Source organism: Pleurodeles waltl, chromosome 12 (assembly GCF_031143425.1).
Source record: "Pleurodeles waltl isolate 20211129_DDA chromosome 12, aPleWal1.hap1.20221129, whole genome shotgun sequence".
In the NCBI taxonomy this organism is placed as follows: Eukaryota; Metazoa; Chordata; class Amphibia; order Caudata; family Salamandridae; genus Pleurodeles; species Pleurodeles waltl.
In genome coordinates, this window is record NC_090451.1 from 281,748,061 (window position 1) to 281,775,636 (window position 27,576).

Consider the following 27,576-nt stretch of genomic DNA (forward strand, 5'->3'; position numbering starts at 1 on the left):
AAAAAGTTGGATACAACAAATAACACAAAGGCAATAAAGACAAAAGGGGAAACATACTGCAGGGAAGGTAGGGTACCACACACAACCCCCAAAATGTAGCGGTTTCTTCCAGACATTTTTGCACTCTTCCTTCACTTCCCATTTTATTTTTTCAGTGACATCAACCACTCACAAGGAAAAGGAACAAACAGTGTTATGATTCACTCTCCATCGTATGCGCCACCACTCCATTCGCTCCATGAGTTCAAGCAGTCGTTCCCATGGCATGACTCAAATCAGCTGGGACATCACATTTGTGGGATGGGTTTTGATAGGTTTATGGCATACGGGGCAACCTACCTCCTCCTCCTCTTCAGTCCACTTTCTCAGTCCTACAGCTCATCACTGATTTCTAAAGGTGGCAGCAATAGGCAGTATGCCCTTGGTCCCATTGTTTTCCCTGTTTAGTTCTTGCTCTGATGACCAGATTAAATCCATTGTCAGTGGCAGACAGTGCCAGGTAGGGGTATGTGAATTTGCAAATATTTTTTTACATTTACAAAGGTCTATTTAAAACTCTGCAGATGTTGCATCAATGTTCGGTTTACCACATTTGTATACAAATCGCGACTTTGTGTCACTTTAAGTGGCATGTATCCTTCTTTTGAAGTGTTACATAAAACAATTATGGGACATTTTAAGCTCAGTGCCCCAGTTGCTGAATGGGTAATGCAGCAGCCAGCCCACTGAATTTAAAGCTGGCTGCTGATTTGTCAGTCACTGTTTCTCTATAGCAGCTCCCACATCTATGGCAGGGCCTGCTTCAACAAAAACTGTGGCAGCAGGTCTGCTATGCTATGGTGGCATTGTAGAACCGTTTTCATGCATGCAATAGACAGCACACTTAAGGTTGAATACATCTTTGGAAATTGTATCTCAGTTAAAACCCCAAGTGAGGGTTAATTCTGGCCAGAATCACCATTGGTGGCATGACCTAGCCAGACGGAACAGACTCCTGTGAGAACCCTCTATTACCGTCACTGCTGGCTTCAGGTCAACTGCAATGGTTTCACTGATAGCAAGTCCAGGTGAAGTTCTTTCATATAGAAGCCACCTTCTGCCCGACTACAAATGAGGTGATGGAACTGAGAGGACAGACAGGACATCTGTAGTTTTTGGTGGGTGTCCTCTCTCCAAATGAGGCCCTTAGTGTTCTACTCCCACACAATATAACACTGCACACAAAAGCTCTGGGAAACATAAAGTTGCAGAGAAAAAAAGCCTGCATAAGCTTTCCAGCTGCCTGGGTGGATTAGAGAGAAGATGCTCTAACACTGTGTTGGAAATTATTTCGCAGTGCACACATTTATTTTTACTGAGGAATGTAAACCTATTGGAGAGTTTGTAAAACCTTGCTAGTGGAAAAAAGTAACACAAAGATTAGGAGGGAGCCAACCAAGTGCATTTGTCTTTATTCATAGCCTGGTCCAAGGCAAACTAGCCTCTTATACTAGCTACAGTGTCTTATAATCCAGTTAGAAGGCTGCCATCTAATACAGCTTTGAGGACATGTGAAAGGGCTCCAGACTAACCTCAGCCACTTGGAGGATATTGCATGGAGCGTACTCTCTCTTGCCAGAGAGGCATACGGGTTAGGCTGGAGGTGCCTAGAACACAACCATTTTTTTACAGGGGAAAACAAAAGACCATACATGCACAAAAGTGCTCAAAATGCTGGGTTAAATGGAAAATCTCCTCCCTGCTACAATGTTGAAGTTTTAATTAAAACCAGAGGTGCAGCTATCTAGCTGCACTGACATGTACATGAACAGGGAGATAAATTATTGCCTCAAGGCCATGCAGGAGGAGAAAAGCAAGACTGCTACCAGGTTGGTCTACTACCGCCCATAATGACAACCCGCCTCCTTGGATACGAAAAATAAATGACAGACCCCTAGGTGGGTACCTTTTCCCTTCATATACACTACTTTCATGCTGGGATAGAGAGACAGACTAGGAAGAATGAGTAGGACTCTTCCCAAAACCCGGAATGCATTGTAAAAAAAAAAAACAGCCTGATTAGCTGCCACTAAGGGGGTCATTCTGACCCCGGCGGGCGGCGAATACCGCCCGCCTGGCGGGAACCGCCAAATGGCCGCTCCGCGGTCAGAAGACCGCGGAGGCCATTCTGACTTGCCCGCTGGGCCGGCGGGCGCCTGCCAAGGGAGCGCCCGCCGGCCCAGCGGGAAAGGCCCTGCAACACAGAGGCCCTCATTCCAACCCTAGCGGTCATGGACCGCCAGGGTGGATGGACACGGAAGCACCGCCAACAGGCTGGCGGTGCTTCAGTGCCCATTCTGACCGCGGCGGTGAAGCCGCGGTCAGGAAAGGGGATCCGGCAGTTTCCCGCCGGATTACCCCTGGCTGGGCTGAATCTCCAGATTCCGACCCCCTTCCCGCCATCCTGTTTCTGGCGGTTTTTACCGCCAGGAACAGGATGGCGGGAACGGGTGTTGTGGGGCCCCTGGGCGCCCCTGCACTGCCCATGCCACTGGCATGGGCAGTGCAGGGGCCCCCTAACAGGGCCCCAGCATGATTTTCACTGTCTGCTTAGCAGACAGTGAAAATCGCGACGGGTGCAACTGCACCCGTCGCACCCCTGCAACACCGCCGGCTCCATTCGGAGCCGGCCTCTGTGTTGCAGGGCCTTTCCCGCTAGGCCGGCGGGTGCTCCCTTGGCGGGCGCCCGCCGGCCCAGCGGGAAAGTCAGAATGGCCTCCGCGGTCTTCTGACCGCGGAGCGGCCATTTGGCGGTTCCCGCCAGGTGGGCGGCGTCCGCCGCCGCCCGCCCGGGTCAGAATGACCCCCAGAGGCCGGCTCCGAATGGAGCCGGCGGTGTTGCAGGGGTGCGACGGGTGCAGTTGCACCCGTCGCGATTTTCACTGTCTGCTAAGCAGACAGTGAAAATCATGCTGGGGCCCTGTTAGGGGACCCCTGCACTGCCCATGCCAGTGGCATGGGCAGTGCAGGGGCCCCCAGGGGCCCCATGACACCCGTTCCCGCCATCCTGTTCCTGGCGGTAAAAACCGCCAGAAACAGGATGGCGGGAAGGGGGGCCGAATCTCCATGGCATTCAGCCCAGCCAGGGGTAATCCGGCGGGAAACTGCCGGATCCCCTTTTATGACCGCAGCTTCACCGCCGCGGTCAGAATGGGCACTGAAGCACCGCCAGCCTGTTGGCGGAGCTTCCGTGTCCATCCACCCTGGCGGTCCATGACCGCCAGGGTTGGAATGAGGGCCTAAATGCCATTCATATGATGTCCTAGAATTAAGATAGTTGTTATCCATGTTGAAAGGTGAGCCACTTTAGTTGGAGTCACCTATTTAGAAGAATAATGTACTCTGTGAGGGGAGGAATTATGTCACTTCTTTGAGCAGCACACCATGGTGAATGATGATGGAGGTCTCCTGTGCAGAAAAACCCAGTCTGATAGAACTAATGAAACTAGGATCCGGGGTTTAAAAAATTCCGAAACTTTCGACACTACAGTCGATGATTGTTTAGGTCTCTGACTTAATTTAGAAACTGGTATTGACACTAGAATACTCACATCAGTTACCTTTTCCTTGGTAGAAACACCCTATGTAAACAGCTATGCCTGCAGCTAGTGAACTCTGTAATTTCTAAGATCTGTCTTTGCTTTGTTTGACTTACATACACTAGCCAATACTGTTTTACGCCTGCATGTTCTTCCCTCTCTTTCTGTCTTTATTTGGCATATCAATTCTAAGTTATTTTATATTTATTGCGCTCTGTGAATAGTTTGGTGTTTGTTCTCCCTTCTGACTCGTTTTGATGCATCCCATAATCTGCATCTTCGCTGTTTTCCTGGCTCCTCTTTCTGTTCGTCCCGATCTTGAACCTTTCCTCCTCATCAAGGGACGAGTACCTTGTTGATATTTCTCCGCCCTCTGTTTTTGATACTTCCTCGAAGATTTACAAAATTATGTTTAGCTCTGGATATTCTGGATCCTGGGTGACTCTTGGAGACCTATGTCCTGTTACATATTCAATTACACACTCCTTTAGATAATAGAATAGAATGTTGAAAAATATTTTTTCCTATTAGCAAAGACCAAACATGTGCCTTTTATCCAGTAGACAAACTATTTGCATGAGGTTCATGTAATCTCTTGGAATTTTTTCCACTGTTGCATAAGAATTATTTTTTTTTCAAACAAACACAAGTTGAGTCTTTCTTAAACATTCTTCAAGCCACATAATACATCCATAGAACTATCACAAGGGGTCTCTGCACGCCAGCTGAAGGGCATACAGCTCTAGCTCGGAGTGCTTTAAAAAATATATTAAGTCCTCAGGAATCACTAAGTCAATGACCCCGGAGACTTACTGCAACTTTTTACAAATGTTCCTAAGGAGGCTGCTGTACTCGCTCCAAAACCTCACAACATTTAATAAAAATAAAAAAAAACTTGGTGATGCCCCTGTCCCTATAAGGGGCACCACAAGCATCAAGAAGTAAGTAGAGTATTTAGCTGCCAAATCTGTAGAGAGCACACTCCTGACAGTTAACAGCATACCCCACATCCATGTTTTGTGGAGGTGAGGGTGCCTTGTACATCATTTTCCAGAAAAATCTTGTGAGGCTGGAGATGCACGCCGGAGGGGAAAGGCAGGCTTTGTGATGCCCTGGGTGTAGTCCAGAAGTACTTTCCTGTGCCTCCTAGTGCCACCTTTGCTGAGACTCTTTCCTCCTTTGCCGCATCCAGACGTGGCCTTCACTCGCTCATAACAGAACCCGGAATGTTAGGTCTACCCCACCAAGCAATAATATGGCCCTGAGGACTCCATCACACAGGACCTGTTGGAAAGTGGATTGTTGGTAAGGGCATGTAAGTACCTACAGTTAGCAATAGGCCACTAACCTCCACTTAGGTCCCCTCTGGCCTCAATAAATTAATTCCTGCTCAACCCTTGGTAGCTTGGTAACGAGCGACAAGGCTTAATTTAGGAGACAGGTGTGTAAACCATTTAAAAATCACAAAGCAGTAAATAAGTAAAACACAAAACACAATAAAAATCCAACACCAATTTATAAAATTAGAGTATATTTGTATCTATAAAATGACACCAAAACGAATTAAATCAGATAAGGGGAACCGGAGATATGAATTTTTAAAGAATTAATGTTTTCTAGCACATAGAAACTAAAAGCGTCAATCTGGTCGCACCTCCCCCGGGGCAAAGTCAAAATTCAGGCCGACCGCAATGGAGTCCTGCTCGGCTACAGCAAGGGGGAGACCTCGGCCAAAAGTTTACCTTCGGACTTAGTCATTTTCTTGAAGATTTTCTTCCACAGATGAAGTCACCAATCCGATCCAACCTCCCTGGAGCACTCTTCAGATACGCATCGCAGGAGACCTCAGCAAAGATTTCTACGTTCGGACTTAGATAACTTTTAGGGATGAAAATCTTCACCTGGGCCAAAGCTGAATCTTGATCTGACGTCCCTGGAGCCCTCCTCGGATATGCTGTGCAAGAAATCCTGGTCAACCTTTGTACCTTCGGACTTAGTCACTTATTTTGAGCTTTTTCTCTCCAGTGTCGGATGTCCCTCCACAGTAAGCCGATTTCGAGTTGACGTCGTCGGATTGCCTTTCCAGGAGCCCCTAATGAAATCCTGGAACAACATTCTTAAAAAATCTAACAGATGAAACTGATTTTTGGAGGTTAGATCTCCCTGAGCCCACCCACTGGTGTGGATAAAAATCCTAAACACACCCCTCTCCTGCCCTCTCTTAAGCTAATCAAGACAGCATTTAATTGCCTGGGGTTTGCAGGAAATGGGTTTGGTCCTGAGCTGCTCCAAATGTCCTTCCCTGCATTTGAAGACCAGTTTGGCTGCTCTCCCCTCGTCCTGTTACACCATCTGCTGAGGCAGATCTCCTCCCCCTGGCACATTCTTTGTGTTCAGCCAAGGCCACTTCACACCTTATCAAGGAAGCTGGCTAGGCTGCCAGAGGCTGGCCAATCAGAGAAGGGACATACAGAGCTGAAGTTGCCTACTTTCAGGTAGCGTTTTAAAACTCTTTACCGAACTAGTTATGTTAAATCTAACAATGTCAAGTTGCAGGATTTATTATAACAATTAATTTGATACCAAACTCAACCTATCTGGCACTTATGAGTACTTTGTTAATTAAAATAAAGTCTTCACATTTTAGCCTATGAAAGGCATTCATTACAGTGAGGGAAAACAAATTTGGATATTTTACCTCAGCAGGGCTTATAACATTTTTTGTAAGGTCCCTGCTTACAGCTACATGGCACCCAATCCTAAGGGTACATAGGGCACACCTTATGGGTGACTTCTGTTTATAAATAAGGTAGTTTAAGACTTTGGAAGTAATTTTAATTCAAAAGTCGAATTTGCCTATAACTTTAGTTCAACAGCAGCCAGCCTTTAAAATGACACTGGGCACTTCAGCAGTGCACCTATGGTGGCAGTACCTATGCTGGGGTCCCTAAAGCTACATGCCCTACCATATACTAGGGACTTAGAGGTATGTTGACATAGCCAATTATAATTAGCCTAATCTCCATACTCATTTTACACAGGGCACAGGCCCTGGGACTGGTTAGCAGTACCCATGGCACCATCAGAGTCAGGAACACACCAGCAAAAAGTGAAAAATGGGGGCAGAAAGTTAGGGGGCCACTGCAATTAGCCCTGCTTTCTCACAGGGACCCGCAGGCAGCAGTGTCCCATGAACCCCAACCCCGGGAACAGGAATTGTTCTCTGCCCGAGAGACTGCAGGCAGGGAACCAGAAATCCAAATACCTGCCCGCACTCTACCAGGCAGGGAAATTGGTTCGCTCCTACCTAGTGGGAGCAGATGGAGAAGGTGCTCCTGCCAGGTGGGAGAAAACCAATGTAGTTTGCTCCCACCACACACGGAAGGGCTGCAGGCAGGGGAGCTCGCTGGGACGCAGGGGCCTTTGGGCTTAACCTGTAATCCTAAAATCTCTAATTGCTGTGGGTGTCCAGGGTGGGACTGGGGCTCCCATTGCAACTTTTCATTTGTTTAGGCCCTAGGGAATGGGGTCTCCGGAGCTACATAATGTAAAGGGGGGGGGGGGGGGTGACATGCTCCCTCCCCTTTAAAACATGATGCAGCTCCAGGGGAGGGGGACACCACAGCCATATATTGGGCTTTGGAAGGGAGACCTCATGCCCCCTGGCCTAAAATAATAAATCAGTAAACCCCTGCTGCCCTGGCCAACCTTGGAGAATGTGTTTTTGTACTCCCTCTTTTTCTTGCTCCCCACTTGACGTATCACCCCAAACCTTTCAAGGAAGAGGCTGAGTTGGATGAAATTTTTCAGGAAAGTTTTGTGAAAATTCACCAAATTATACCACTAAAAAATCAATAGCCTAAGGGTCAAGGGGGTGCAAAGAAAGAAATCAACAACCCCCCAGCTGCCCTGGCCAACCTTGGAGAATGTGGTTTTGTACTCCCTCTTTTTCTTAGCCCCCTTGATGTATCATCCCAAACCTTTCCAGGAAGAGGCTGAGGTGGATGAGATTTGTTTGCGAAGTTTTGTGAAGATTCATCAAATGATACCACACATCCATTTCCTAAGTAAACCTGGTCCTAGCTATAACTAAATATATCTATATCTATCTATACCGAGGTGGATGAGATTTTTTGGGAAAGTTTCATGAAGATTTGTGAAACAGTATCACTAAAAAATCAATTTGCTAAAGAAACCTGCTCCTCCCTATAACTACCCAGTGCCTATATATGTATTTTGCATTGACTTTTGTATTTTGCATTTAGAGTAGCAGCAATGTGTATTAGACTACAAAGATGATTATTTTTGCTACTGCAAGTGATGTTATGAAGTGGTTATGAAGTTATAAGGATCAACAACTTAGTGGTATCTTGTAGTACAATACTACTAAAAATAGCAAGAAGCCCAAAAAATATACTAGATTGCATTTGTTAAGTTTCAGATTTACTACATGAACAACTGAAAAACCCATTTATGGTCACATGCTAATGAAAACCTATAAACAAACACAAAATGAATAGAATACATATTAATCAACATAAAGTTTATTTGCATGCTCTCTGGCTCCCAAAATAAAAGTGACCCAACAGGTCAAAACAAAAAACATCTTTCCTATGCAGCTGTGCAGCAAACTGAAAAATTGTCCTAGTAGTGAGCAACAGAAAATACTATTTGGAGGACATTATAATTGCCCATTATATTAATCTCAATTTTTATAACAATAACAGTGATTGCCTATCACTGACTTTGGTCTTTATTTGTAGCTCAATTATACTAAAATTAGCAAGGAAGCCCAAATAATAAACTAGACTCCATATGTAAAGTTTCAGATTTACTACTTGAGCAACTTAAAGACCCATTTATGGTGACATGCTAATGGAAACCTATAAACAATTACATAACAAATAGAATATATCTTACTCTATGTAGGTTTTCTTTGCATGCTCTCTGGCTCGCAAAATAAAACTGTGCCCAACAAGCCAAATAAAAACTATCTTGCTAATGTACTCCTGCGCAACAACATGGAGAAAGACCTAGCTGTGAGCTACACAAGCTATTGCATGAAGGACATGATAATTGGCCATTAGGGAAAAAATAGTCATCTTAAGTTTTATAACAGCAATGATTGACATTCACTGTGAGCTTCATATGTAGTACAACCCTACTAAAAGTAGCAAGGAAACCCAAAAAATAAACTAGACTGCTTATGTAAAGTTTCAAAATTACTACATGAACAACTAAAAGATACATTTATGGTCACATGATAATACAAACCAATAAACAAATACATAACATATACAATAGATAAAAAGAAAGAAATCACATTAAATCTGATTGCCACTCTGTAGTTATAGTTTGTATTCCCAAAGATTCCCGTTTGACGAATCACCACAAAACTTTTCATACTTATAGCATTTTCTACATTTTGAGATGTTGTACATTTTTGTGGTGAATCATTAAGGGTGCAAAGATAAAAGGGGCCCCAAAATGTTTTTCCACCAATCCATTTTCTATAGACTATTGTATTTGACGTAGCACGAAAATGGCTGAATGGATTCACAGGAAATTTGGCAGGATTATACATTATGGCGCAGAGATGCAGTAAAGTAGGGCATGTATTTTTAAAGTTATAAAGTATTTAAACTTAGTGATAACTGTCACTGCAGTACTTTCGCAGAATTTCACAAAAGTTTGTGAAACTAGCACAGTACACAGCTATAAATGTATCTAAAAATCTATACAAAATATAAATACATTTCCCTTTTTATTATTACTGTAATACTTAAGTCAGATTTACAAACCAACACAAGGCCACCATGCGTGGACCTGCGTTGATTGGTAAATCTGAAGAAACACAAGGCAGCACAATGTGCTGTTTTTCTGCACACCATAATCTACATTGCTGCTACATTTCACATACATCCGTATGCCATGCACTGTATTCACTCCAGTATATGCTATTGCACTTAACGCCTCTCCACTGTACAAGACTCCACTCTAAGCTATTACACTGTATGCAACACCACTGTGCGCCACTAAAATCTATACTATACTTATACTGTAAGTACCTCCAATCTACGACACTCCAGTCTACAACACTCCACTGTAAGTCCCTCCACTGGATCCTACTCCACTATATGCTATTCCACTCTACTCCATTCTACTGTACCACACTCCACTCTGCTCTGTTCCACTGTATGCCACTCCATTCTACAGCACTCCACTGGACTCTACTTCGCTGTATGCCACTCCACTGTACGCCACTCCATGTCACTCCAGTGTATGGCACTCTACTCTACGCCACTTCATTCTATGCTATCCATTAGACACCACTCCAATGTATGCCACTCCATTGCATGCTATTACACTCTGCCTCACACCATTGTACGTCACTCCAGTCGACACCACTCCATTATACGCCACCCCCTGTACGCTACTCCACTCTACACTATTAAACTCTACGCCAATCCACTGTACAACACTCCGCTCTACGCCACTTCACTCTGCGCTAGAACACTCTACACAGCTCCATTCCATACTTTACCCAACTCCACTCTAAACACTGTACTCTGACAGCCTACAACGCCCTACTCTACTGTTTGACACACCATTCCACTGTACAACTCGCTGCTCCAGCCTGTAAAACTTGACTCCACTATATGAGACACTCTCCTTCACTGTGTTGTGCAACACCCTACATAAGAACTCTCCACTTGTGACATTGGACTCTGATTTGAAACACATTTTTATTTTAAAAATGTCCCTATACCAATCACGTTTAAACTACACAAACTCTATAATTCTAAAGTTACAGTTTCTCATTTACAATTTATCCACTGCCTTCAAATCATTATAAATAGCAGATCTCATCACATACTCTTTTCAGCTCTGTAACCAGGCAAAACTAACTATAACTAGACACTCTACCACGCACTCCGTTTTTACAAATAATAATACTTCACTGTACAAAACTACTCTGAACGTCACTCTACTGCATGACACTGCACTTGATAACACTCACCTATAGAACACTCCACTCCACTGAACTCCACACTATGCCTCTACACTTTACAACACTCTACTACACTCTGACACTCTACTCCACCACACTCTCATTTCATGACACTCTAGTCAACGAAACTCCACTGCACAACATTCAGCTCTACTGTTCGACACACCAGTACACTGTACAGCACGCCTCTCCACCCTACAATACTACACTCCACTGTGTGCTACGTCACTCTACTCAACTTCACTCTATTCCACTCTATGACACTAAACTCTACAACACTCTTTCACTGTACTGTACTACGCTACACTTTACGACACTCCAATCAATGACAACCCAGACTGCAATGTGAAACACATTTTTATTAAAAAGTAAAAACAATCACCATACAATGAAAAACACAAAGTCTAAGGAAAATGTATAGTAAAAAAAATCTTAAGTATTCTTTCTACATAAACCCAACTTAAAATACACAAACATTAAAAATTGTAAAGTTATAATTATAACTTCAATTTTTAATTTACCACCACCTTCAAATCACTATGTCACGTACCACCCAACATAGTCTTGTCACCTCACTTACCACACTACATTGCTTTTTCCGTGCCCTGTTTATACCCTTGCATACTACATTACTTATAGCATGTGAAATCATAGGATTCATAACGACACTTAGAACTAATCAAATTACATTGTTTTGTCACAATACAGTGCATGACAGGGTGGCCAGTTATAGTTAGTGTTGTTTTATTGGCAAGCAAAAACAAAGTGTATAATGAGGTCCACTACTTATAATAATTTGAAGGTGGTGGATACATTGTATATGAAAGTTACAACTGTAACTTTAGAATTGTTTACGCTTGTGCAGTTTAAACTTGGTTTGTATAGGTAAAATACATTTTTCTCACTCTAACTAAGCTTTAACCTTTTTATTGTATATATATATATATATATACTCAATAAAACAACCAAAGGTTGTAGTTAGATGTTGAAACAAGGTAAACACAGTTGGTTTAAAAAACAAAAACCCGCTGAAATTCACCAGTCATAGTTTACTGAGCTAACTATAATTTGCACCCCGTCATGCACTGCTTGTGATTTCACATATTACATCACTCATGACATGTTAAATGATATAATTGATGGTATCACAGATTACACCTGGTGAAGCCTGATGGATTGCCATGCCCCATAGTCTTCCTAGATTTAGTCAAACCTCTCCATCAACAGCAAAAAAAGGAAAGCCTATTGTGATTAAGGACATTTGGTGTAAAGATACACTGCACTCTGCTGTGGCTTTAGTTAGGATTGCACAAGATATATGCCTATAGGTTAGAAGTCTAAATAATTACCATCAGATTGTAATGAATGCTATGACGAGGATGGCAGCAAACCCATCCACAGCACAAGAAACCTACTAAAACATATTTGAAGCATGAACTGCACTAGACCCCTCTCTTCAGAAAGTAAAACGTAGTGCTTCTACCAAATATAGTTGTTTGCTTTGTTCCCACAGGACACTCAAATATACCATAAAGCATACACAACCCCAAAAGCACTTACTGCTTTTAAACATGCAGATAAACTATCAACAGAACACATTAGACAAAACCCTTTTCATATATCCAAGACACAATAGATATGAGATGTACCTGATTATCAATGTTCACAACAACACTTTCTTGATGGTATGTTACATATTAACACCCAACAGAACAACTGCCCAGAACTCCTGACATACCCCAAACACGACATAGCTACAACATGTAGATTTCTATCACAGAGCCCAGAAGGACTAACTAGCGAAAAGCACAACACCCATTTCCATCTGCATTGAACTGGCATGCCCATTGATTAAAAAATGAATAACCAAATTCATACAACACTTAAAAACATAACCATGTAAGCAGAAATATAACCATAACACAAGACGAGTAACACACCCTTACAAGGAGAATCAGACTCCTGACTGTGATGGCAATCATGGAACCACATGAAAAGTCAATGGGCAACCAAAATTGATACAAGACCATAATAATGGCAGAACATATGATGTAGGAATGCCAATTACATAACATAACACAACCACATAGGGTTAGTAAGCGATAGACAAATGCTATAATATAATACAATACAGCACAAACACAATAGACCTCCCAAAGGCTACACAATGAAGTCTGCCATTACAGTCTGCTTACCAGAAACTTCCCCACTGCATTTGTTGCTTCTCTGTATGCTCATAGTGCTTCAGAGCACACTAAAACAGCTGAAAGACAGCATGTTTGGACTAGATTAAAGCCAAAACAAATACATGAAATTTTCAGTGCTCAGTGAGTTTAATTAACTCAACTTACTGACTGGAGCCGGCCTTCAGAGATGGAGCTCCAAGACCAGGAAATTGCACTTTTGGCAGAACTGTTTGGCTACTGCTGCCTGAAGAAATGAGAGACAAGATGGGAGGAGGGGCATATTAAGATGCACTGTGAAGAGGGGATGAAATGAGTGTTCAGTGGTGGCTGTAGAGGTTGTATCAAAAACCGTTGTCTTCTAAAAATGTATAAATGTTGTGTCCTTCAAGACTCACGGTTTAAATCTTTCAGGAAACAGCTAGGCCAAGAATGAAAATTTAACCCTCTACCAAATTTATGCCATATTATAGTCCTACCAAACCAATTGGGGTAGGGCAAATCTTCACCACAACTTAATTGTGCTTGTCCCATGTTAAAGATCTTTGGTTTCCTAACCCTGAAAGTCTTTTCCTTCTGAAAATGAACGTGACAGTGTCTGGAGGAAATTTTAGGCAGGTAGAATGATACCACTTAATTTACTCTCAATATCTCAAAGGCCTCTGTTAACTGAAATAAATTAAGGGACTTGCATTGAGGAATGAGGACAAGGTGGTGATATGAGACAAGCCAGAGTAGTATTATTGTGCAGGGCAGTAACCTAGCAAATGTTTTATGGCTCACCCTTCTAGGTGCAAGTCCTAGTGTAGGTATGACCCAACTAGGGATAGCCACATGTGAGCTTATCTGCCTTTCGAGGCCCTTGGGAGCACCAGAGGAGTTGGGGGCTACTAAAGTATGTTCAATATTAGGTCATTTCAGGCCTGGGCGCGCAAGTGACATCTGCTCCTTTCAAAGATTTTCTGTCCCCGTCTCATGCCAAAAACGTTGATTGCTGCTGTGAAATGTTGCCTCACTCATTTAGTGTTAATGTGCAATACGGGGGATTATTTTTGCCTTTAAAGGACTCTGGAATGTGCTCACGCCTTGATTTCTGCTCTAATTGTTATTTTGCTTATTCGCAGTGAGCAAACTCTCTGACTTTAAATGTTGTTTATATTCTCCTCACCATCTGAACTAGTATTCATGCTGTTATTACTATCTTTTGCATGACACGCACATACATACACAATACCACAACATCCAAAAGAATGTGTGACACCTACAAAGAACATAGTACGCATATTTCCAACACAGCCCAGATTATTTTATAGCTGGCAATAAAGTAGATCACCACAGCATTCTATACATGTATTTAACATGTACAAGCATCCACACTAGACGTGTACATTTTGATCTAATATTCAGAGTATTTTTTGGGCAACAAGTTAGTAGTTCACAGCCCCCTTTTGATCCACTTTCTGTACTGTGTCAGAAGATGCCCGTGGTGGATAGTTCAAACCCACGAATGTGCGGCCTGCGTGGTCACCCTCTCCGTACTTCTTAGCTGCCACATATTTGTTCAGGATTGTGTTTCCTAAACCATGGGTCACAAGAAGATTTTTAGTGGTTTGTGAAAGTCCAAGCAGTATATGAAGAAGCCTTTAAAGTCTGTATTTATCTTGTCACAGTACTTGCACTTCAAAGGCAGAGGTCAAGTGCCGGGCTGTGTCCTCTGACAAATTGCTACCTATATGTTTTTTTAACATGCGGATTGGTGTTTACAAACTTCTCACTTTGCAATCAGAGAAAGAAAAGTAAAGTGAATTATGTGACAATGTTGCTGCGGTACAGGGATTGCGAGAAGAAAGACTGTGGAATGCATTTTTTTTTTTGTAACACCCAAAAAAATGTAATACCTGTAAATGAAGTGTACACATTCAGCAGTGAGAAAAGCAAAAATGAGGCACATTTATTTTGTAATTCTAAAGTGTGATGGATCAAAACAAATTGGATCAAAACAAATCAAAAACTTTACTTCAGGATGGACAAGTGATAAATATTCAGTGAAGCTCGATTTTGACACATTATCATTCATGTGCAATATAGTTTTATCAGAAAAACTGTACGTCTGTGCAGTGGCTATTTCAATGGAAAATGTACTATCTGTACACCAACAGGCTTGTGCAGCAGGGGCATTGTCTGTTCCGTAACAACCATAGCCTGCATATCTTAGCTAGGCTGTCCCCATTTTTCTCAAAGTGCCATCACTGAGTAGTTGACATAGTTTACAAAGACAAAGCTACATAGTGGGACTTTAGTTTTGTAAAATATAATATCAATGTCCCTGAATTTCAGTTTTCCCACAGTGCATGGGAGACAATGATAACCATTTCCTACAAGTTGTTGCTGTGCCGTCCATGGTTCTACTTGATTGAAAAAACACATCTGTCATAACTTTAAAATGCTCCAACCTAAATATGGTGGGTCTTGTACACCAAAAATGCAGTCACAAAAAAGAGTGTTTCAGATGGTGGAGCTGGCTGTACTGTTGGGAACACAGCATGTCTTACAACTCTAAATAAGACAGAGGAACCTTGATATTGGCCAACGAGATAGCCTCTGACGTTTGGTTGATGCTTTGTTACAGCTAACCTCTGAATTCAGCCCTAAGTACAGTAGACTGCTGAAAGATCTTGCAGACCAAAACAATAGCAAAATGTGTGCTATCAAATGCCAGCAACAAAGTAAAAAACAAAAAGGCCACTCGATGTGATGCTAGTAGTGAGAATCATGATGAGATAAAGCTATTTAAAAAGACAGGCCCACTGACAGAGAAACTGCTAACGAGCAGCACATTTGCATTGGATAAGACAATTGCCTTAACTGAGCCAGGGCATGGCCAAAGGGGAGTCCAGAAAGCTAGATACCAGAGAGTGCTAGGACACTGCTGGTCCCAAAGAGCAGGAGGGCAGAGACATGAGGCCATGATGAACTGAACAATGAAAAAAACGAGCATTGACAAGTAAACAGTACTCAAACAAAACCAGACATAAATGACCAAGGAGCCCTAACACCTCTGGGTATCTCAAGTCAAAGGGATAAACCTCAAGCATGACTAGAAATAGCAAAAGAGCAGAGAAAGCTCTTTAAAATGTTAGCAGTGAGATTTGTAATAGGCCACATGTGTCAAAATACTAAATTGTGACTTAGATTAATTTCTACTGGAGGCCATTATTGTGTCTTATGCAAATGTATGATGGAACCTTTTTGGATCGTGAAAGTCCCCATAGAATGATGACGTAAGTGTTAAAACGATGTGAAGTGAATGCAGATTTAGAATGTTGAGTTTGTGGTTACACGCAGAAGAATAAAGACGTGTAATACATAGTTCCATGTGGTGTACTTATTGGGGGGTGCCAAGCAGGGATAATGCTACAATTAGTGACGAGACAGGGGATAAGTAACCCAAAGATCAGCAGTGCTCTCCCAGAGAGTGTGCCATGGTCCAAGCAATTGGCTTGTGTGAGCCATGTGTGCCTTTGTTGAAGTGCTGAATCAACAGTTGGCGTATGTGGAGTCAAAGTGCAACTCCAGCCGGTGTAAAGCATTTGATGATAAAGAAGGTTTTGCTGAGAAGTCTGTGCAACATTGGTCAAGAACCTGCAATCAAGGCCATATAGGAAGGTACTGCGCTAATGTGCAAAATCGAGCTATACAGTATAGGGAGAGCTACTGCTGAAGGCAGATACAACCAGGTTTTGAAAGTGCAGCAACTAGCAACGGCAGACTATGCAATAACGCAGCGATCAGAAGTGGCGCGAGGCAGAGATCAACCGGGTGTTAAAAGTGCAACAAGACAAACTGAAAACACGACCACTCAGATGCATGAAAGGGTTATCTGCTTACCTGAACTGAATAAAGAGAGTTATACTGCTGCCAAAAGTGACTCCATGAGACGTGCTGAACATTGAAAGGGGGACTACGAGTCCCAGACTGCTTTGGGCCCCAGGAGGCAGCCAGTTCCAGCTCCAACTGCCCCCACTCACCTGCCACCAAGCGATATAAAGCGCCAGGGGGACACCGCAGCGCGGAACGTGCTGAACATTGAAAGGGGGACTACGAGTCCCAGACTGCTTTGGGCCCCAGGAGGCTGCCATTTCCAGCTCCAGCTGCCCCCTCTCACTTGCCTGCAAGCGCTATAGAGCTCCAGGGGGACACCACAGCGCGGGCCGTGCCTGGGCCAAGGGCAGGCCCGTCCACACCCATCGGAGCCAGAAGGAGGCTTGGCTGGGCCACCCCCTTAACATCTACCATCAAGCAGGAACCATTGGTGTTCTACATTACTTTACATCGTATTGCTGTTTTCTTCCTCTGGGTTCTAGTGCACTCAAGTTAAAATGGGCAAAAGAAAGGTGAGCGCTATGACTTCCTAAAAAAATACTAACTCTACAGCTTCCATATTATCATACCTTCCCACGGCCATGTCCGCATTAAACACCGAAATTTAATCGGTCGAAGAAAGACTGGGCGTATCAAGGAAAACAACAGTTTCCTGGCCACTTCCCATGTCCAAGTCAAATAACATTGTATCTATGGGAGAGGAGGAGGGTGGGACCCGCCTAGGGGCTAGTAAGCCAAAGAAGGTGCACAAGATAACAAGCATACGAAAGGGGTGCGTCTTGCAGGACGAACCTGACATCTCCTCTGGTAGAGATGACGACCTGTCCATTATAGATAAAGACGCCACTGTTTGTAAGATACTGCTTCTCCCCCTATAAAACGGAAGAAGTCCACCCCTGGGAATTCGAGCATGTCCAAGTCAAAAGCCTCCAAATCCAACGGGTCTAAGTGGGGCAATTCCCCGGTCTGTAAGCCATCTATAGCTGGGAAAAAACAGAGGGTGGAACCTGTGGGTCCCCAAGATCCTGAGGCCGAATGTGGGGACAAAGCCTACATGGAATCCATGTTAGAGCGAGCCCTTAGTCTAGTAAACTTGTTGCAGAGTTTAGACTCCTAAAACACTTACTAGAATCTACAAAGTGTAGCCCAGCCCTTACCCTGACCACAGAGCCGGACACAGTGATCTGTCCCCCGGGCACAGCAGCAGCACATTGTGCTGCTGTACATCATAATGGCCATTATCCTAGATCAGGAGGACCGAATAAGCTGACAAATACTCCTATGGACCGGCCCACCAATAGCAGTAGAATTCCAGCTAACTCCTGATCTGCATCTCTATGGAAAAATGGGAGAAGTCAGGCCACTGGGAGTACAGGGCTGACGGAGATTAAAGCACATAATTCACCTAAGGGAAAGAACCGACAAACTCTGCAACTTCCATCTCAATGTACCCCCTACATAATTGTGCTAAAAAAATGTCCCACCCCTATCACTCAATACTAATGAGCAGGATGATCAACTTAAAAATAAAGAAGTCCATTGGCAAAATAAAACTCTGGGGGGTGGAACAGTGTGTGCCTTTGGAGTGGTATTATTGGAGAAAGGAGGGTACTTTGGCTGGGTAACAGTAAGAAAACCCTCCTAGGTGATTGTGTGGTAGTAAATTTTAAAAATCCACAGAAGGTTGAATGGATACTCAAGCAGTGTGAAACCACACAGGAAAGTAATGTCAACATCCAGGCTGTACCGCTGGACTATTTTTATCAGCCACCCAGGTGCGTCTGCAGCAACCCTAGTAAAGCCTCAAAATGGAGAAATTGACCACTGCCTCAGCTATAAATGACAGGCACAATTTTGGAAAGTCGTCAATACCCCCTTTTTGTTTTAGCTCTGACACAAACAAAGGTGTTGAGGTACACATCCCAGAGCAGAGATGGGTCAGTCATTTTACAAAGCTGTATGAAGGTCATTCGGATGACTGCAACACAACAGTCGTAAATGCCCCTGACAGGCCTGCCATTGAGGAACTGGACATATAACTGAACCATGTCATAATAGCTAATAAGGGCTCATTGCCAGATAAGGCCTCAGGGCCAGATGGGGTCCCAGGTGATCTTTTTAAGTACAACATTGATCTTTGGGCACCAATTTTGGTAAACGTTTTCAGAGCTGCATCAACCTCTGTCCTCCCTCCATCATGGTATAGTGCCATTATTGTACCGATCTTTAAGAAGGGAGACCGGTGTGATGCTGCATGTTATCGCCCAAGTTCTGTGATTTACACCACCGCAAAGATTTTTGGGAGAATCCTCCTGGACCATTTGAAAGCCTGGGTTCTAGACAATAACATTATCTCCAAGTCTCAGTTTGGCTTCAAGAAGGCGGTGGGAACAGACGACCAATGTTTGAACCTCCACCTGATTAGAGAAAAGTATGTGGGGGCGAAGCAAGGGTGTCTTTATTTGGCATTTATGGATCTAACTGCAGCTTTTGACAATGTGGACAGAAGCAAATTATGGGCAATGCTAACCGATAAAGGTGCTAATCCAAAGATAGTGTCCCTGTTGGCCGAACTCCGCAATGATGTGGAAGCTAAGGCCAGATTTGGGCAAGAGGGACAATGTACCAGCCCCTTTAAGTTTATGAAAGGGGTAAGACAGGGTTGTGTTCTTGCACCCTTCCTTTTTACGTAATATTTAAATGTCCTAGAGGGAGCTCTGATTGACGAAAAGGCAGATCCCCCTAAGGTCGCCGACAGACCAGAACCGGTATTAATGTATGCTGATGATTGTGTTCTGATGGCACGGACTGGGAGGGGCCTCCAAAAACTCTTAAGCAGATTTGTGGATTTCATGACATAAAAGAAAATCATACACTATGATTTGTGGCCTCCAAAGAACTAGAGCCCCTCAGTTTTATATTGAAGGTACCCAACTGAGCAGTGTGAATACCTTCACATATTTGGGGATTTGACAATGGGTCTAACTGGAAGAACCCCAGAGAAATCAGGGTCACACAATACAACCAAGCAGTGGCAGCTCTACGCAAATTCATCACCAAACTAGGCTGCGCATCAATAAAGCCCATTACCATCATCTATAAGGCAAGGCCTACTTCGATTGTCAAATATGGGGCTGGGATATGGGGCTATATGGGAGCATCATCTCTGCAAATAAGATAAAATAAATGTCTGAGAAGTCTACTCTCACTCTCACAAAGCATTCCCGCTACAAATTTCACATGCAGAATTAGGTCTTCCTTTTCTGGAGGACCTGATTAAGTTAGCCCCTTTAGCCCTCTGGGTGTCTGTTTGGACTAGGCCAGAAGCAGCTCTCAGACACTGCTTATGGACTGCATGAGGCTGGATGGAGTACAGAGATGTCCCTGGGTTATGTACATTAAAGAGTCCCTGAGCAGCCTTAACAGATCAGACTTATTATTTAACCCTGGGCCATAGGCAAGTAGGACATCCCAGTAGTAAAACATGAATTCCAAGAGAAGTTGGCTTCTGATAGAGAGAGGCACGATTTGGGGAAAGGCATGGTGATAGCTTATCTTCTTTTATGTACCACATTTAAAATCTAACCCTATCTTTTTAGTGTCCGTGCACCATAGATTTTTCTTGATCAGGTTTTGTCTGGGCCTGGCCTACTTTTTAGTGGATTATCCCCCTAAGGTGTACCGCAATAGGGACCTAATACCCTGTCCATGTGATATGGGGTCAGAATAATCGCAAATGCACGTTTTTATTTTTTAAGCTGTACAAAGAGCAGAGGAAGGCTTTTTTAATGCCACTTCTTAAATCACTAAATGTAAGGAAGCTATTTTTCATCTGCAGTTACTCCAGTCTGATATGATCTGTATAGCTATTTATCGCTTTATTGCTGCAGGGATAAAAGAAAGGAAATATCTTGATTCTAACTGCTAAGCACCTTGCTACAAATTTGCACAGCTCGGCAAACAATAGTTTAGATGACCAAATGACTATTTGATCAGGTATGAACATTTTAAGAGGTTCCTATTATTGTACTGATCTTCTTATGTACATATATCCCATTTGCTATTTAATGATGTACAGTTCTGCAAATAATATTTTAGTTGATCAAATGACTATTTGATCAGGTATGCACATTTTTAGAGGCTCCGATTATTGTACTGATCATGTTATGTACACATATTCTACTGCTATGTATTGATTTTTTTCTTATCTTTTTAAACTATTAACTTTGTACATATGCTCTTTTATGGATTTCTATCAAAGATCCGAATAAAGATTTTCTGACTGACTTACTCCATGAGAAGTGCTTGTTCTTACAGAGCCATCCATACTTGCAGCGACGAGAGGCCCAGCAGAAAGCCCAGCAGAAAGCTGTTCTCCCAATGTAGACCATAAATGATGACCCCACAGCCTGCATATCGCCGGGCCAGGATAGGGGCATGAATGGAACAGATCCTGATTTCTGGCAGAGGGACTCAGAGAGAGCTCCAGTCGCATGTCAGCCAATCCCATGAACAGTTACAATGCTGCTACCTTCCTGAAACCACTACCACCTTTTGATACTGCCAAAAAGTGGGATATTCCTGGTAGGTGGACTGCTTGGATAGAGACATTTGATGATTTCATTGATGCACTAGGACAAACAGATAACATAAAGGTTACCTAGAACCCCAAGAATCTTGCTGGTGACGGTGTAAAAGAAGTTGTTAAGAAAATGCAGAAAGCTGATAAAGTTATGTGCTGTCAAATTAAAGAAGTTTTGAATCTCAAGATCAATTGAGTGCCAAATGTAGATTACAAAAGGTACATTTTCAGTCAAGAATGAAAAAGAGTTGATGAAACCATAGCCAAATGTGTTGAGAGACTGGATACACTCATAAAACACTACAGATTCCATTACTTTAATGGTGAAAAAGCAGTATGTCTCAGAGTTATTGACGGATGCCTGTCAGATTCACTCAGACGACAAATATTGAGAGAAACCCGTAGTCTGGAGTGAGTTCTCATGGCTGCCAGAGCTGAAGAGCGTGCTGATCAACAAGCTGCTGATATGGAGACAGAGGTGCTTAAAGTAAACCAGTCATGAACGTGAAAAGTAAGCAGAAACACAGTGCTATAGGACACAAGGTGATGTCTCCATGTAAAGAGAGGTTATGTTTCAGATGTGGATTGCCGTTTCCACATGAAGGTAAATGTCCCCTCATTGGACAGATATGCAAAGGCTGTGATAAAGGGAGCCATTATGTGACGGTTTGCAAGGCTAAGGGAAAAGTAAGTGTGTCATGGCGAGCAGACAAAACAGCCAACCAAACGTTCCAGTTATTTAGCAGTCAGAGTCAATACAAATTACCATTAAGAAATGGTGATGCATAATTTTGGTGGTACCATCATGCCTTACATGACTTAATGTAATGAAAAGTACATATATCATATGCCTTAATGTTACTAATGTAAAGTGGTGCATCTAAATTGCAATATTGAAGGTGTATTCACAGTACAAAACCAGTAGTGTGTGTGTGTGTGTGTGTGTCTGTGTCTGTGTGTGTTTGTGTTCTAATGAATGATCTTAACATGCTGGAAAGTAGAACTAGTGCACATTTATACTCATATATTCTGACTATGGTATTATGTTGAAACTGCATATAATCATGTTTCATTTATATTTCTTGTTTTATTTATAATTGCAAAATGCACTTATAATCATGTATTTCGATTGAGCATTAACGTCTTAAGTTAGCATAACCAAAGGCCTGAACATATTATTTCTTGTATTTAACCTTCAAAGTGGAGTTTTGCTTGCATTGCAATATTCTTTCTCTGCAGGTGCATTTGTGAGAGTCCACAGTTAATGAAAGGCATGTGGTGTGTATTTGACATAGTAGGATACAAGAGGATATTCTGGCCAATACAAAGGAACACTAACAGAGAAGAAAAGACTCCTGTTTGTGTACTAGACACCAAGAATCACTCAAGGTCATCCTGATGTCCTTTTCATGGGATGTGAGCTCTGAGGGGAATTGCCAATTTATAACACCCATTTTTGTAACTCATAACCCCAAACTAATTAGCAGTGGTGGACCTCTCCATTGAGTAGGATTAAAGATAGCCATGAAGTGATATGAAGAAGAAAAGTAGGAAACAGGCAAACATAATCTAGCTTTTACTCCCCAGTTCCCCAGGTAATTTCATGGAAAAAGTGGCCCAACGTTGGACTCTGGGACAAGTCTGTATCGCTCGGGGGGCTCCACCTGGTCAGACGGAGAGCCCTCTAGTGACGGAACTGCTGCAAGATGGGTGTCAGTCACCACAATCTTTCTGGTTGGCTCAGAGCATAGAGTTCCATCTCGGGGATGGGGTCAAGGGGACCCAGACCGTTGGTGCGATCTCCTCCGTCAAGATCTGGTGTGTTTCAGTTGGGTCTTGGATGATTTTCCATTCTTGCCTCTGAGTGGCCCTGTTGGGAGCCATGATCGAAAGAAGCCAGCGGGTGCTCTTCCATCAGCCAGGTCCTGGCCCCCGCAGGGGTGTCAAAAACGTATGTTTTATTAGTATGAACCACTCTGAGTCGTGCCGGGCCGGGAAGAGAAGACGGTACAGTACCTCCATTGCCCTCATCTTCTGCTTAACTTCTGTGTAGGATCTGCACTATTGCTGGACCTCCCTGGTGTAATCTTGGAATAAAAAAACCTTAGCGTCTCCGCAGCGTAGCTCGCCGTGGGAGCAGGCCTCTTGCAAAACTGCATCTCTGTCTCTATAGTTAAAACCCAGAGTATCACTGGTCTCGTTGGTGATCCAGGAGGGGGGCTGTCCAGGCGCGAGGAGCCCTCTCAATCACAAACCATGGCGAGAAATGGGTGGGTGGTATTCAAGTCTTGAACCAGTCCTCCAGAAATGAGGCCATGGGTTGGCCCTCTGTGGTTTCGGGGATGCCAATTATTCTAACATTGTTACATCGGGACCGATTTTCAGTGTCTTCAGCTATGCAGTGTAATTCTGAGGTGTGAGGCAAGAGTTTGGCAACTTGAGATTTAAGAATTTTCTTACATTCTCCACGGTGGAGATCCTGTTTTCTGCTTCAGTAATTCTTCCTGTTGCGTTGCGAAGGTTCTGCCGTAACAACGCCATGTCAAGCCTGACCGCCCCAATTTTTGTCTCCACTGCCACCCGAGAGGATTGTATTGCCTGGAGAGTGGTGGCCAAATCTCCTGAGAGCAAGTTCTTTCCACCCTTTCCAGAGTCCCCACGGGAGGCCGATGTTGAGCCTGTCGTAAATTGGCCTATGCATGTTTGCGCTGACCGGGCTGGTTTTTCTTTGCCCATTATGAAGCCTCTTTCCAGCCTGAGGATTTTAATGATGGGGAGGAGGGCCGCTACCCTCGCAAGGGGAAGTGTTGTTCAATGGTATCACTCCAGGGTGCCCCCATATGCTCCTGTGGGCCACGTCCCAAGTTAAAGGAGAAGGGTCAGTGCCCTCTATGATCCTGCAGGACGTGTATGACACCCTCCGCTGGACAGTTACTCATCCCCCGGTGACTCCTAGCGCCCCATCGACTTGGGGGCTCCACCCGCCTACTGCCCCAAATCACGATCCAGAGGCGGAGGGCAGAGGGGAAACCCGTTCCCAGGGGTCCCCAATCAAATGGAATGGGGCAGCGTGCAGGATCCCCTGTCTAACAGTCTAGCAGATCAGGTGGATATGGTGGACCCCACCCCACCTCGCACTGTAATGTTCCCCGGCTAGATACGGGCTTTACTGGTTACTGCAGCAATCTTGCTGGTAGTGGATATTTATGAGTTAGTTGACTTATTGCATTGAGTGGCACAATCTTGACTCCTACCTCATCCCTAGGATATTTCGTCCAGGGCGCTAGGCCGTGGCATTCATTTTTACATCAGTATGAGGAGCCGGCCATAGGTAGACCAGAACCTCTCTCCTCTACAGTTTATGTTCAAGCTCCACGTCCATGCCTCCCTCGGAGAAGGTTCCAAGATGGAAGCCTTTATTCCTGTTGCAAAAGTTATTAGGGCTTACTCATGACCACTATACAAGATTGTCTCTGCCAAAAGGGGGGGGGGGCAACGGGTACTTTTAAAGGCCTCTTGCTTCTTAATGCTGGAGGAATGTGCTTTCCGTCCTAGCCCACATAAGTACCATCCATTACTATACCATTGTGGAAGGGGTGCAGTAGCTTTCCAATGCCACGTTATGGCATGTTTGACCAGCACGAGGATGAAGTGTAGAAAGCAGGTTGTGGCTTGTGATTTTTTAGATCTTTTGAATGCTCCAAACACACAGTCATCCCAGGTAAATAAATTATCTAGTCCAGAGATTTGACTGATGATCCCAGTCACGGCCGACCAGAACTGGGAGAGTAACAGGCATATCCACATTATGTGGCACAGGTCTGCGTCCTGCACTCTGGGCATTGTAAGAATGGATAGAGCATTACTATTACCCAATATAATAGTACTCAGGCGAACATGAAAGGATGAAATGCTGAGTTTACCTTGCAATGCTTTTAACTCATGATCTGCCGATTCCACCTATGTTAACAGGAAGCATGCAAATCTTTGAGCCAATGTGTTAGCTTTAAGGATCATGAAACAATGAGTTTAGGACCAATTTTACATGAACAATTAATGAAGAACCCACAAATACCTTGAACAATTTTAGTTGCATACATGTATCTTTATATCAAACTAATATTTTGCTAGAGCACTCTTTTTATTTTAAACACATTGAAACGTTTTGGCAATGATGTTTGAAAAGCCATAGGCATATTCTTTACCATTAATTGAAAACTCTTTAAAACTTTAGCACTTGTTTCCTCTCTAACATCTCTAAAAGTATATTATTTTATTAAATATTGTATTTGGCAATCACACACAGCTTAGATGAATGCCCATATCACTTGTTTTCATTCTTATGGTTCGGGTGCCCTGAACTAGATGTGCTTCTATAAAATTGAATTTACTACTCTGAGAGCAAACAATAAAGAATATTAAAAGTCTCCCGACATCCCAGACTTTCTTACTCAATTACTTTCTCATTTATTTTTCAGTATTCACAATATCATTTTGTTCTCATAAAATGCTGCATCAATACTTAAAATATTTTAATGATATACTTAATCTTGTTAATTTGTCTTAATTTTATTGTTTAATTGTCACTATTTAGACATCTTTTACATGGATTATGTATCAATCCATTTATAACCAGACCCCACTTGAAATTTCTACTGTATCTTTCAATTTGTATGGTTTTTGTACATTTTAAAAATGCATTAAAAAACTTTTAAATTAATAAAGAGTAGATGATAAACATATACTCACTCTTCTAGATTGACAAAGTGGCTTGCCAGTCTGCCTCAAGGCTGTTCTAAAAAGCCAAGCGAGTCACACGCGAAATGGTATTTATTTCACCTGTGGCAGTTTAACACAACAGAGCTAGTGACTGGATCTACCCTATCTGGACCTCTGTCTCAGGTGTGAACTCTGGGAAATGCAGAAACTCTTTTTTAGGTCTGGCATGACAATACAGCTGTCTGTATGACATAGTTACAAATTCTTTAAAATATACATAGAGTGAACTTTGATTCCAACTGAGAAGTATTACTTTTTCATGTAATTTGATGCATATTTCCTTTTACCGGGAAGTGCTTCCATTAGACTCAATGGAGGACTATGTTACATCTGAAAAATATACTTAATCATTAGGCTGTTGGCCACATTCCGTCTTTATCTCCTTTGTGCATTTTATGGAGAAACTAATCAGTTTATGCTTTTTGTCCCAGCTCTACCTAGGCCAAAAGGGCAAGCTTTAATGTGAAAAACAGGATTAGCGCATGTACACAGCATTGGTGAATACCTGAGTTGGCACATTAAGGCCAGACCTGTTGGTTTTGTCAATGCTTCTTTAAACAATGAATGAGTTAGAAATGCCTATGACTACTCAGTCTGGTTATGTTGAAAAATGCAGAGAAAAAGCCAGAAAAGATTCTTTCTAAGAAGTTTTATATGGAGTTCCAGTGTCACATTACATTTAAAGCGGCCTCACAGAAGGTAGGGCGAAGGCCACTATAGTAGAAAGGGAAGACTAAAAGGAGTAACTCAAAAAAAGCCCCATGTTTTCTTTAGTGCATTAAAAAGGGAGAAAGTTATTACCTTGGAGCCACTATAAAGAGCTGCGAGGGGAGTGGGTCTGTAGCAGGCTGCAGAGGCCACGTTCACAATGGCACCCTTCTTCCTGTCCAGCATCCCTGGAAGAACCAGGTGCACCATCATGCTCGCCGCTGCCATGTTAATATTGATGATATCCCAAATCTTCTTCTCAGTTAGAAGACCAAAATACTCTGGGTAATCATAAAACACTCCAACATTATTCACCAAGATCCCAACTTCCACATCGCGTAAAGCATTTTTGATGGAAGGGTAAATTTCACTGCCTTTGCTGAAATCTGCTACAATATAAGATGTTTCCACGTGATACTTCTCAGCGATGGAGCTGGAGACGCACTTCAACTTCTCCTCACTGCGGCTGATGAGGATCACATTGACACCCCGATGTGCTAGCTCTTCTGCATAGCATTTTCCAATACCAGCAGTTGCACCTGGAAGAAGGGAAAGAAGGATATCTGAGCATACTATCCCAATATCTTCACTTTACATATGGGGTTGTATTACAGAGAAAGCAACAACAGAATTGTGTTTTGGGGTTTTGCTTCAGAAAGGTTGCTATGTGATCAAGAATGAAGCAAATTGATTGTGAAACCAATGTTTTTTTTATAAACATGCATTCCTTAAAAATCATGTTAACCCCCTAGCTGCTGTGGCATCCCCTCAACCCCATATCCTCCGCCAGGGATGAGCCTTTTTTTTGGCTATTTGGGGTAGTTTGTGCTGAGACTCCCATTTGTGCACAGA

The 27,576-nt window shown here is 43.0% G+C and overlaps 1 protein-coding gene across 2 annotated transcripts in view; it reads right to left on the reverse strand.

Moving 5' to 3' along the window:
* Positions 1–27,576, reverse strand: part of LOC138267339 (inactive hydroxysteroid dehydrogenase-like protein 1) — a 380,706-nt gene that overhangs the window by 126,486 nt on the left and 226,644 nt on the right. For both annotated transcript variants that reach the window (XM_069216225.1, XM_069216226.1), the window contains exon 3: positions 26,818–27,263. In XM_069216225.1, the coding sequence (XP_069072326.1) occupies positions 26,818–27,263 (446 nt within the window). The remainder of the gene's footprint in view (positions 1–26,817; positions 27,264–27,576) is intronic.